General features: G+C 33.2%; 4 protein-coding genes and 1 long non-coding RNA gene across 6 annotated transcripts; 2 read left to right on the top strand and 3 right to left on the bottom strand.

Moving 5' to 3' along the window:
* Positions 1 to 193: 193 nt before the first annotated feature.
* On the bottom strand, positions 194 to 2,475 carry PUM13 (pumilio 13; the record flags this gene model as incomplete). The annotated part of the gene is made up of 5 exons (NM_123675.2): positions 194 to 338; positions 422 to 671; positions 761 to 933; positions 1,318 to 1,486; positions 1,586 to 2,475. The coding sequence occupies 5 exons, from the start codon at positions 2,473 to 2,475 to the stop codon at positions 237 to 239; spliced, it is 1,584 nt and encodes a 527-aa protein (NP_199123.1). The 3' UTR covers positions 194 to 236.
* Positions 2,476 to 3,383: 908 nt separating this feature from the next.
* On the bottom strand, positions 3,384 to 5,456 carry CYCA3;1 (Cyclin A3;1). Of its 2 annotated transcripts, none has more exons than NM_123674.2 (7): positions 4,885 to 5,456; positions 4,584 to 4,810; positions 4,344 to 4,496; positions 4,230 to 4,263; positions 4,001 to 4,150; positions 3,776 to 3,910; positions 3,384 to 3,690 (listed from the first exon to the last, which is right to left on the bottom strand). In NM_123674.2, the coding sequence occupies exons 1-7, from the start codon at positions 5,179 to 5,181 to the stop codon at positions 3,619 to 3,621; spliced, it is 1,068 nt and encodes a 355-aa protein (NP_199122.1). In that variant the 5' UTR covers positions 5,182 to 5,456; the 3' UTR covers positions 3,384 to 3,618. The 2 variants fall into 2 exon arrangements, with proteins under 2 accessions (NP_199122.1, NP_001331849.1); NM_001344470.1 differs by having other exon boundaries at positions 3,447 to 3,690; positions 4,001 to 4,135; positions 4,885 to 5,414.
* A 2,993-nt stretch (positions 5,457 to 8,449) lies between these two features.
* Positions 8,450 to 9,443, top strand: WPP1 (WPP domain protein 1). Its single transcript, NM_123673.3, has one exon. The coding sequence runs from the start codon at positions 8,682 to 8,684 to the stop codon at positions 9,147 to 9,149; it is 468 nt and encodes a 155-aa protein (NP_199121.1). The 5' UTR covers positions 8,450 to 8,681; the 3' UTR covers positions 9,150 to 9,443.
* A 1,610-nt stretch (positions 9,444 to 11,053) lies between these two features.
* AT5G43068 (uncharacterized protein) lies at positions 11,054 to 11,573 on the bottom strand. Its single transcript, NM_001344469.1, has one exon. It carries the CDS (start codon positions 11,500 to 11,502, stop codon positions 11,263 to 11,265), a length of 240 nt encoding a protein of 79 aa, NP_001331732.1. The 5' UTR covers positions 11,503 to 11,573; the 3' UTR covers positions 11,054 to 11,262.
* AT5G06465 lies at positions 11,271 to 11,845 on the top strand. Its single transcript, NR_142920.1, has one exon. It is a non-coding gene; the product is annotated as an other RNA (long non-coding RNA).
* The last annotated feature ends 350 nt before the right edge of the window (positions 11,846 to 12,195 follow it).

The following is a 12,195-nucleotide window of genomic DNA, read 5'->3' as shown; positions in this document are numbered from 1 at the left end:
CATAGAGAAAAAAAGCTAAAAACACAACACAACACACAAACCTTACAAGAGAAAGACATTCTGTTTTGGTGAGAACATTGTCTAGTTTTGTCTAACAATTTCCTAAGATTCAACGAAAGTTACAAGAAAACACATAAGAACCATCATCATTACCAATGACAACACAATGAATCAATCATAACAAACCAACTAAACAACATCAAAAACAAATTCTTCTTTCTACCATTCAGCTCTCTCTAGATATTGAGTTTCTCCAGAATTTTGTTCCCAAATTTGTTGCACCTCATCAATCGAATGTTACGCTCTATATAATACCTCAACATCTGGCGCACATCTTCCTGCACACACCAAACAAGATTCTCATAATCTCGCAAAATCTCTAATCAGATCACCGTAATGAAAAAAAACTGTAAGACATTACCTTAGACACAAACCATGCGGTTTGAATGACATAGTTACCAAACGGGTCAAGAAGAAGTGTATCAATCCCTCTAAGCAAGTCAACAACAATCAGCTTAGAGTCGATACCCCTTAGTTTCAACAACTTCTGCACAACATGACTTCCATATTTGTTGCGGGCTAGATGCGCATAGTTCCTAAGTAGCTTATTCACGAGCAAATCTGTTTCATGTTGATTATCGAGCTCCACGACATATTGAACCACATAGTTTCTGAAGGAGAACATACTTGTGAGTAAAAAATAAAGTGGATCATATATGAGAAAGTAGAGTTGTGTAGATATCATTCATATCATGTTTACCCATGACAGTTCAAGCAGAGTTTCAACGCATGTTCGATAACTTCCGAAATCAAACGTTGCCTTATCTCATGATTCGGAACACGTTCCTTGTCAAAACATTGCTGAAGCAAGCAGCATCCGTTTTGATCAATCGCTATCTGGTAACAATGTTGAGAGACAACTTCAAGAAGACGCTGTAAAAACAGAAGAAAGATTGTCATTTCTCAAGAATACTTGTGAAAGAAGATTAAACTTGTGATCCATGGTCAATAATGGCACATTTTACTTATACCACGTGATAGAAAATAATTGAGGTCAGATCTGCTCAATTAAAACATACAGATTCTAGGAACTTAAGAAAACAAACATTGCAAAATTAACCGATAACAAGCAAACTCAAACATCAAATTGATTAATCTACTTGAGGTGTTCTATAGTAGATTCTTTCATCAACTATATGGTATAAGAAAGTGACTTGAAGCTTAAACAAAACTAGCAAACAACTCCATGACAAGAAACAAATATTCTATATAGGTTTTGAGAACTGAAGTAGATTAATATGTGAATGAGATGCTTACCCTACACTGCGACGAAGTAAACATGCGGAAACATGCTAGAATCACATATTTGGCATTGGTGTTCCTTGTCAATTGAAGTGCTACCGAGCTTATAGCATCCATAATGCGCGGGATTTGATTGTTAGCACGCTCATGAATACTAGTTAACAGAACTTGTATTGCCAAAGTTCTGATATCTCCAAAAGAAAGAATTATAGAAAATCAAGATCCAAGGAAACAATGCACAATCATATCTCAAAGTTAAAGAATAATGATTAGAAGTGTGTACCCGATCGGATTAAAGCATATGTTAACAAACTTAGAAATGTGCCGAGTGACAACATCAACAATCAGAATGATCTGTTCAGAGCTGCATTTTCCGATAAGCAGCTTAACAACATCATTACCAAAAGGATCAACCATCAACTCACAAATACCGACAATGAGACCATCGAAAATCATATCAATCGTCTCTTTAGTACCCACAAAGATAGTCTTCTCCAATTCCTTGCTCCATACTCGGTCTGTAGCAATGGAAAAGTACGAGCCCCTCCCATTCTCCATCGACGAGGCCGCCTGATCTTGATTATAGGTACAACCTTCATTACTCCTCCAAGAATTGTTAACTCCATACCCAAAAATATTAGTGTAGTAATCTGAAACATTGTTTCTTGAAGCACAAGGAACTCCATTCAAGAAACTATTGTTAAGCATCCCATTACCACCACCAATAGTATCATACCTATAAGATTGATTAACATAATCGTTCTGATATGACAATCTCTGTTGATTCTGGTTAAACCTTTGCAAGTCTTTTAATTCATAGTGGTGATAAGAACCACTTGGAGGAAATAAGTACCCATCACCATAACTACCACCTCCACCGTTAAACACCTGATTGTATTGATGGGCGGGGAGTATCGGATTACCGTTCTGATGAACATTTGAATCTGCAAAAGAAAGTCCACGAAAAGAGGATTCTAGGGTTTGCAAATCAAAAGCACCACTCGAGAAACCATCATTTATATGGATGTGGTTCTCCGGTTGATGAAACTTAGACGACTGCATCTGCGGCGGTTGTGACTGAGACGATGACGCCGCTGTTGTCATATTCTCCTCCGCCGCCGTGGACCAGATGTTGCGTTCGCCGTTAGTGTTCACATAAAACTTGTTATCCATGGTTAAAGAAAGAAGAAGAAGCTGAAAAATCTAATCACTAAATCTCTTTATGTAAAAAAGATATAAACCTTTTTTTTTTTGTTCAAGAAAATTTAATACGAAAAGAAAAGAAAACAAAAACAAAGGAAGGAAAGGTGATTTATTTATAGAGGAAATCATGATTAAGGTAAATAAGTGAGATTTAATTGCACCAAAAAAAAGAAAAGAAACAAAAAAAGAGATTGCACATTAAATAGTCAAAATCTTTCCCATGCACAATAAATAGTCAAAAATATTTCAATAGTCAAAGTTTTGATGTATTTGAGTCGCGTGGAAACTTCGCATTTATCACCTATTAAATTAATATCTATTCTTTTATTATATTTATCGATAGAAATCTTTGGCTTAAATTTTTAGTTTTAGTAATCAAGTATTTTTATTATATTTTTACTTAAATGTTTTTTACTTATAAAGATGTCATATTTGAAAGAAAAATAATAAACACTAAACCGGCCGATTTAGCCGATTAACACCGATTTTTAACGCCTAAACCAGTAAGCTGATATGATTCACGGATTTCATGAGTGCATAGGCAGATGCCGGTTACTATCTATGCCTAATAGTGAACAGGTGCAAAATATTGGTTTGACAAGAAGCGACTTCTCAAACCAATCTTCTTTTTCTATATACAACCTAGTGGAACCTAATAGTGAACAGCTGCAAAATATTGGTTTGAGAAGTTTTTCTTTGACTGATGGCGAGTTCTAGTGTGGATGTCTGGATGACGATAATGTAAAACAAAGATGGAGCGTTGTTTTTATCAAAACGAAGAAAACTGAAGATAAGTGGAAAGCTTTGGATGTCAAAGAATGGAATATGTAGTGCACAAGATCTCAATCTTTTACGTATAGTTGCATCGGTTGGCTTAGGCATCAACCCATTAGATAGATTTATGGAAATGCATGGTTCAACATTGGTGTTGAACGCTTGAATTATAACCCAAACAAAAAAAATCATTAAGTAACCAAAATCTTTAAACATATATTAAGATCCTTTATCACACTAGTAGTCCTAAGACATGTACAAGCCAAAACACCAAGGAAAGAAACCAACGAAACCGCTACCTGGTTTTATACTATCTATGCCGATTACCAAAAGTTGTCTCTAAATGTTGACATCTTCAAAAACCGTAAGAGGCAGCTCTGGTGATACAGGCATTGTCGCTACACACTTGAACTGTATTGAACCAAATAGAAAAAGAAACATGTGAATCTCAAGAACATTGTTCTTCAAATTATCATTTAATAGTATTTAGGGTTACCTTATGCTGCTTGTATTTCTCTCTTATAGCTTCTAAAGCTCCACATTTTCTACTCAGATACAAGTCATGTATCATAGCCACACATTCTTTCAAATCACCCGCTTTGTATCTTGTGTATTCTTCCAACATCACATTCTGTTACATTCAACACCAGAGCTTTAGCTTCTTATATAAAGTAGTGAACACAGAGAATTAGAACAAGAACCGCTTTGCAAAATGCTTTACCCAGGGATGTTGTTTTGGACGGATGATGAACCTAGCGAGAAACACCGCTGAAGCAGCCACAGTAGACGGAAGAAACTTCACAGATTGATAGTCTAACATGCTCAACTCCGAAAGATAGCTACAAAGAAACTCCATCTGTAAATGTGACATCTGAAACAAATAAGAGAAATTCTTAGCAAATTTGATACTCTCTATAAATTGCAAATACCACAATTCAAAAAGAGCTTACTTCGAAATCTTCTTGTGCAACCCTTGTAAACCGTCTGCACAAAGCAAAACGCAATGAGACAATAAACTACACAAAAACATTACTCAATGAGCACCAAAAGAATCAGAATCAAACCTTAGAAACGTGTTGCTTGTAGGGTTTCCTAATTCAAATTGCAACGCAAGAAGTATATCAGCTTCCATCTTAACAATCTCTTGTTTCGTGTAAGTATTGTCTGTGATATAACAAAAGTCATCCACATTTGGAGGAGTAATCTCTTCATACTTTCTACAAATTTTTCAAAACCAAAATCCAAATAAACAAACCCACACAAAAAAAGAGAGATTCAAACAAACAAAACAAGAAAAAGCTTACGAAGCAATAAGCATTGAAGTAACTCCCAAAAGCTGAAGCCTTTGTTTATTAACAGTCTTGAGAGACAAGAATCTATCAATGTAAGAAACAGCGAGGTAAAGAGTGTCTGAGAGAAGTTTGTATTCTTCAGCAACTTCTACTAACCAATCAACCAAAACTCCTCTCATATTCGAAGTTACATCTTTCTGAATCTTCTCTATATAATCAACCAAAGGTCTTGACTTTACCTGAATTGTGTTAATCGAGAAACTAACTCAGATTGTGAAATCTAGAAATCTAGAGATGGGTTTTGTTTCTTTACCTCTAATTGACGAAGATACTCGAAGATTGATGTAACATAAGGACCACACATTTGTGGATCATCAGATCTTGTGTCAATGTCTGAATTTAAGGTTTCGATTGTCGGAATCGAAACTGATTTCTTCTTCTGTTTTGTAGTGGCTTTTCGAGATTTCTTGATGTTGGACAAGTTTGGAAGCTCTCCGAGTACGACTCTCTTCTTGTTGATTCGTTCTTTGTCTATTGCCGCTTCCATGGAAGCTTTTCTTTTTGTTGCTGCTCTTGTCATTCTCACGCAGTTCTCTTTTTCGTCGGCCATGGTTGATTGGATTCAAGAGAGAGGGATTGAGATCGAGATTAGGTGGATGAGAATGGAAGTGAGAAGGGTGAGAAAAAGAGAAGAAGCGAAGAGACATTTTTGTGATTTTTTGGAATAAAGTTTGGATTTTGGCGGTTTTTCCGAATTCTTTACAGGTTTTGATTTTTTGAAAAATGAAGCTGAATTGTGTTGGCGCGATGTTTTGATTAGAGTTTTGAGCTTCGAAATTTTCACCGGGAAATGTTAAATTTGGTATCACAGGAAGACCTAATTCGTAAACGAGGAAGATGATGATGCAAATTGTCAATGGGCTTGTTTATTGGCCCAATATGTCTTGCCCAATAGTAATGTTTTTAGGAAATATTCCCAAAAAAACCCGAACTATTTAAAATCTGCCAGAAAACTACCTGAACTTTTTTCGTTGTCAAAAAAATATACAAACTAATTTGGATTGAAAATAAAAAACACGATCTATTATTTTTTTCCGATTACCTCCCTTCGCCGTAACGACCGTTAACGGCGTTAACCAAATCGGTTAACATTTTCAATTTTATTTATAGAAAATTTCTGAAAAAACCACGACTTATTTAATATTTGCCAAAATAATACCCGAACTTTTTTTCGCTGCCAGAAATATATACAAACTAGTTTAAAGTTGAAATAAAGAGCATGATGTAGTTTTGTGTTCCAATTTCACTCACTTTATCGTAATGGTTACAAAAGGTTAACTAAATAAAAATATATTTTTTCATTTTCTTTACACGTGGTAAATAAGAGTGGCGATAAAGCCGATTTTATCCCCTTATAAACCCATAATCTATGTTGAACCTCTTTGAATCCTAGTGTTAATATAACACATCTATCCATTTCAGATATTAACCATAATAAACTGAAGAAATTAATAAGAAGAACTTTCGTTAACAAAGGGAGTATTTTTTTTTTTAATTTATTGTTGCTTACATCGAATCTAGATATACGATAGATATTTTAAAAAAATTTAGTAATTTAGGATAAAATATACCCATCAATAACATGATTTTGGTTGATATTACTCAAGATCTTAAGGTTTTAGAGGATTGCTTTAATAGTCAAGCTTTTTTAAGAATTTTTGTAAATAAAATTAACAATATTTGACAATTTGGTTAGGGAAATCGAAAAAATAAATATAGATCGTGTATTATATTTCCAATTTAAGTTAGTTTGTGTATTTTTATGACAACAAAAAAGTTCATGTATTTTTTTGGCAAATATTAAATAAGTTAGGTTTTTTTCCAGAAATTTTCTGTAAATAAAACTAACAGTGTTTGACGATTTGGTTAACGTCGTTAACGGTCCGTTACGGTGAAGAGAGGTAATTGGAAAAAAAAAATAGATCGTGTATTTTATTTTCACTCAAAATTAGTTTGTGTATTTTTCTGACAACGAAAAAAGTTCAGGTAGTTTTCTGGCAGATTTTAAATAGTTCGGTTTTTTTTTGGGAATTTTCCCAATGTTTTTAACACAACAATTTGTTTTGTCTTGCCCAATGAGATTGAACAAGACCCAAAAAAGAAAATTTTCAATTCTAAGCAACTGTTAAAAATATTTATGGCCTCATTGCCTGGTGGATAAAGCCGTTCATAGTGGTCTGATTATTGCGGAGAGAGTTTGTCCATCGCAGGGATATCATACATGTACAACCATTCATAGAAAATCTGAGTGTTGCAGGGAGAACTGTACCGTGGAATTGTTGCAGATTGTATGTAGTTGAATACCACCATCATATGACGTAATAAGAAAACAAAAACAAAAACATCTATAGCACTAAAAATAAAAAATGTTACAACAGAAACAAAGATTTTTATGGAATAAATTTAAGAATTCTTAAATTTGTATTCTGAAAAGAATCTATTTAATAGAAAATTGGTTGAGAAAATTTAGCTAAATTTGTTTTTTTTCCCTATCCTTATAAAACTAAATCTTTTCAAAAGTTTGGTAAACTAGATTTCATTTTTATAGAGATAATGTATTTTTATTGACCAATTCATATTAAATTCTACTAGTTTATTAATGTCATAAAGTTCGAAGCTATTAGAGAATAACGTAAATCTTCTAGCATATACTATCATAAATTCAGCGATCTTGAGTACACATAACACCGTGATTCTTCCATGTTCATCCCATGTTCTGGTTTATGTTATCATAAATTCAGTGATCTTGAGTACATAACACCGTGATTCTTCCATGTTTTGGCTTATATTATCATAAATTTAGTGATTTTGAAGACACATAACACCGTGATTCTTCCATGTTCTTCCATGTTGATCTTGAATACACATAACACGCAATATAACATTTATACATATAACGTAAATGTTTTACAATCATATACACTAGGTTTTCTAAATTCTTAAAAATTGAGTTGAACTCTTCACCGCGAAACCTCAATTTGACATTTTAATAATATTTTTTTTACGGTAGCGAAAAAGAGGTACATTGTGTATTATTTTTGACTTTGTATGATTACTTTATATTTTTAAAAGTAAAGGGTAAAGTTTCAGAAAACTCTTACCAACATCGAAGAACTATTTTACTTGAAACCGGTTTTGGTAACTAACGACTCAGATAATAAAGTGAAGAACCGCATATTGGGTAATGATATTTCTGGAAAACAACTTTATACTAAACTCCTGATTATCCATGTGACTTTTACTAATCAGTTTTGAAACAGAACAAAAATAAGAGAACTATATCAAAAATAAAATAAAATATGATATCATCAGGGTCACGCTCAAGTCCAAGACCAAACTAGGTGAGGCTAGAACCTTTAATCTTTTTTTGATAGGAACAGAACCTTTAATCTTCCTTACAAATTACGGCGAATGCAAGGTTGAAGACCATCAAATAAGGCATCAAAATACCTTGGGGGAAAGCAAATACATATGAATTTGATTCCTGAACCGTGCTCAATACCGTGTTCATACATCAACATTTAAATTTGATTCATAATCGTTTGCATTTCACACTCTAGTCAAAGAACTTCTTAATATTACATCCAATCTTTGAGCCATTGCTCGTAAAATGCTCTATATCTTGGTATGACAAAGCAAGGTCACGTTTTGGTTGCCACAACAAATTAAAATCACTAAGATCTTATACTAGTTCTTCTTGCAAATATCGTACAACATGATGAACCACGCTCTTCATCTCTGTATGACAAAGGCAAGGTGTCTAACTCTATTTAAATATGTATTCAATCTTTCAAACGTTTTGTCTTGATTTTTTGAACATAAAATTTTGAAAATGGGTGACTACGAAGGTTTTTTTCACATGAATATACTTTGGTTACCGATCGGTCTGATCATTTTAAAAATAAATCACGCTTAATGTAACGCACCACCCAATTCTTTAAACGACACCGTACCAAACCTCTCTTATCAGTTATCACCCACCCACCACAACATTACTGCCACAAATTTCAAAATCCCTAAAAAGCTTTCAAACAAATAAACTCAGAAAAAATGGCCGAAACCGAAACGGAGTCGATCACCACCTCTTCTCCACCGCCGATCTCAGAAACCGAAAACTCCACCACATTACCAACAACGGAGACGGAGAAGAATCCCAATCCGGTAACCATTTCCCTCAGAATCTGGCCACCGACTCAAAAAACTCGCGACGCCGTGATTAACCGTCTGATCGAAACACTGTCAACCGAATCAATCCTCTCCAAGAGATTCGGATCTCTTGAATCCGAAGAAGCTTCCTCCGTCGCGAAATCAATCGAAGACGAAGCTTACGCCATCGCTTCTGCCACCGTATTCGGTGATGACGACGGGATCGAGATTCTTAAAGCTTATTCTAAAGAGATTAGTAAACGTATGCTTGAATCTGTTAAGGCTAAGAGTAATGTGGCTTCTCCTCCACCGAAGGATGGTGATGGAATTGAATCAGCTGTTGATTCGAAGATTGATTCAAGTGAAGCTTGACGAGGCTTGAATATGGTGTTGTTCTCTTATCTCTAACTATCTTTTTATTTGTTTTAGATTGGTATGCGATTATCTATCTCAGAGTTTTGTTTGTTGTATAACTTGTGGATTTGGGACCTGTTACTAATATGATTTTGTGGTTGATTTGGTTTTGACGTTTTAATTTCCATGGTAATTAACTCGTTAATGGGATGATTTCGCTTGCTTAATCATGGTAAAAGAAAATTTTTGGATAATTATCTGTCTTAATCATATGGTAATTAACTCGTTAACTTGTGATTTAATAAACTCTTGAATTATGGTGATTTACTTGTTAATTGCAAGGTTTTACACTTTCTTAATCATGGTAATTAGCAAGGCTTGAATATTAAACAAAAAGGAAGGATTTGGCTGATTTTGCTTTCTTAATAGTGTTAGCAACTCGTTAAATACATCTTCATTTTGACATATGCGTAGTATTTTTTGTTTAGGTATTCGAGATCACATGAATCTAAACCATTAGAGAAACTAGACATTTTTGTAAGATAAGTAGTTTTAATTTTATGGTTTAGGTGACTATTGTGACAATGAAAACATATCTCCCCTTACTTTCGTTAATTCTTTTGGGTTAGAAGCATAGTGCGATTACAACTAATGAACTTTTACAAAATTTGAAAGTTTTTTTTTTTGGATTCAAAAACTGGAATTTAGTTGTTCATGTGCATTGGGCAGTCAAATAGTTTTTTTCTTGGAACCAGAAATCTGCCTTTGATATGTCCTCCTGACTCTTTCTTTGTCTTTACTCTTTATTGGTTTTGGAGCCTTGGAATTCGAGAGTTTAATTTTAAACCCCACTGTTTTTGTTCTTTAGTTACCGTTCCGGATTCAAATCCTTTTTTGGTTCCCGCTTGGAGTAAGCTAGACAAAATTCATTCATTCAAAGTCACTAGAAAGATAATACTAAAAGAATCAATATATCTATGGGAGTGCTTTCTTAAACTCTAGAAAAGATGATTCCATTTCCAAAGACAACATCAATAATATTCAACGAACATTTAGGAAAAATTTAATAAGACATGTATTTCATAATGGTTTTGCTTATAGCTTATTCTACTAAAAAATTAGAATAAACGCACACACCAAAGCTACAACAATGATAATAATATTTAAGTGCTTAATTTAAACATAACTTTAATAAATTTATTCTTATCATATGAATATAGTGTAATGAAAAATGGTTTGTATTTGTTATTTTTGAAACGAAATTATTTCATCTATTTAAACGTCATTGAAAACCTTACATATCAACAAACACTATACATGTAAGTTGTAACGTAATAAATTAATGGTGATTTATATTTTCGACAAATAAATATATTATGATCGTTAAAGTTAATGATTTATATTAACGTTTTAAATTTCAAAAAAACTAATGCAAGTAAGGATATTCAATTTAGTATAACAGATAGGTGATTAATTTTATGTCAGCTCAAAATTTTAAACCACATTATTTGATATGGGGTTCAAAATTCACATATATATGGTTCTAAGAAAAAAAAACTCACAAGGTCTAAATATTTATACATATAACTATATCAAATTGTGAAATTTTAAAAAGTCTAACTCACATTTTTTCTAGAAAAAAAAATATTTTATTTCTTGAAAGCTAGAAAAAAATATTTTATTTCTTGAAAAATCACATTTCTAACATTAGTTTTAATGTATATCACCACTAAATATCAATAAAACTATTCTTCAAGTGAAATTGATGGCCAAATCCGGGACACTTTTCTAGGCAAAAGGAATATCCAATGCTTCGGAAACCTTCTACAGACTTGGTTTATGTGGCATTAAGCTATATGCTTTAGGCTAATCCTTGTTTTTTTTTTTGGCAAGTATGCTCTTAGTTGGTTACGCTCAAATTTTGGTAAATAATTACAAACCCTCTCATTCCATAAGGATATTTCTATTTATATAGAAAAAGCTCACAAATCAAGACTATATTAAAAACTATGAAACAATACACTAATTAGTTATTTGCCTGAAAGAAAAATACTTTTCTTTTCTTTTCTTTTCGACGGGCTGAAACAAATCTTTCGATTTACACTTATCGACCAAAGGTGGTAGTTGTTGATCAGTGACCACGCCCTCTTCTGCTCGGCCCAGACGCTAACCGGTAAGCAAAGCTCTTCCCCAAAGGACGTTGACTTGTCGAGTTGTTCTTCACCTTCATGATCACCGACGATTGATCATGGCCTTTAATATCTCTCAACGCCTTTGATCGTAGAGCTCTGCAATCAACTCTCTCAAACATCAATGATGACCCCACCAATAAGAAGATCACAAACAACAGAAACACATTCTTCTTCTCCATCTCTTATAACTTTTTTAAAAAAACTTCTTTGAGTTCTTTCGCTAGCTTCTTCTTTTCTCTTTCGATACTTGTTCTCTTTTTTTTCTTTGAGATTAAGAAGAATGTCTTCGTGATTTTATATGTATATATGCGATTGTGTGTGCGTGTGTAAGCGAAGGGCATTATTTCTTGACCGAGAATGTTTGACTATTTGATTTTGTGTATCGCGTTTTTACATATTTAATTGAAGTCTTCATGTTTTCAATCTTTTACTATTTATAAATAAGACGGACAAAATAATTGACGTGTATTCATATTGCAAGTCGAACGAGTTTCTTCAACTACCACCTCCTTTGGCCACAAGGTATGTTTGTTGAACTCTGTGACTTTAATAAAAAGCTATATATGTTACCATTGTGATTTTTGAGAGCTAATCTAATGGTAATTTCAATAGTGTTTGTAAAAATTGTAAATATAAATTAGTAAATTTCTATCCGAAATATTAAGAAATATGTGGTAAAAAGAAAAAAGTAACAAAGGAATGTACATTCACAACACTAGTTGTGTCGCCTTTAATTTGTTGGTTTGTATTTTAGCCACCCTTAAGTCATGCGCCATGAAAATCTAAAGATTTAAGGAATATGGAAAAAAAGGCACTACCAAAAGTTTAATGATTTATTTTGTATTTTAGTTTATCAAAAAATGAAAATATTT

The sequence above is a fragment of the Arabidopsis thaliana genome, chromosome 5 (genome assembly GCF_000001735.4).
Source record: "Arabidopsis thaliana chromosome 5, partial sequence".
NCBI lineage: Eukaryota > Viridiplantae > Streptophyta > Magnoliopsida > Brassicales > Brassicaceae > Arabidopsis > Arabidopsis thaliana.
The sequence above is the reverse complement of the archived record's forward strand: the minus strand, read 5'-3'. Positions and strand labels throughout refer to the sequence as shown.

Excerpts from the sequence above, each read along its gene's own strand:
- WPP1 (NM_123673.3), top strand. The coding sequence starts at position 8,682 with ATGGCCGAAACCGAAACGGAGTCGATCACCACCTCTTCTCCACCGCCG.
- AT5G43068 (NM_001344469.1), bottom strand. The coding sequence starts at position 11,502 with ATGGAGAAGAAGAATGTGTTTCTGTTGTTTGTGATCTTCTTATTGGTG.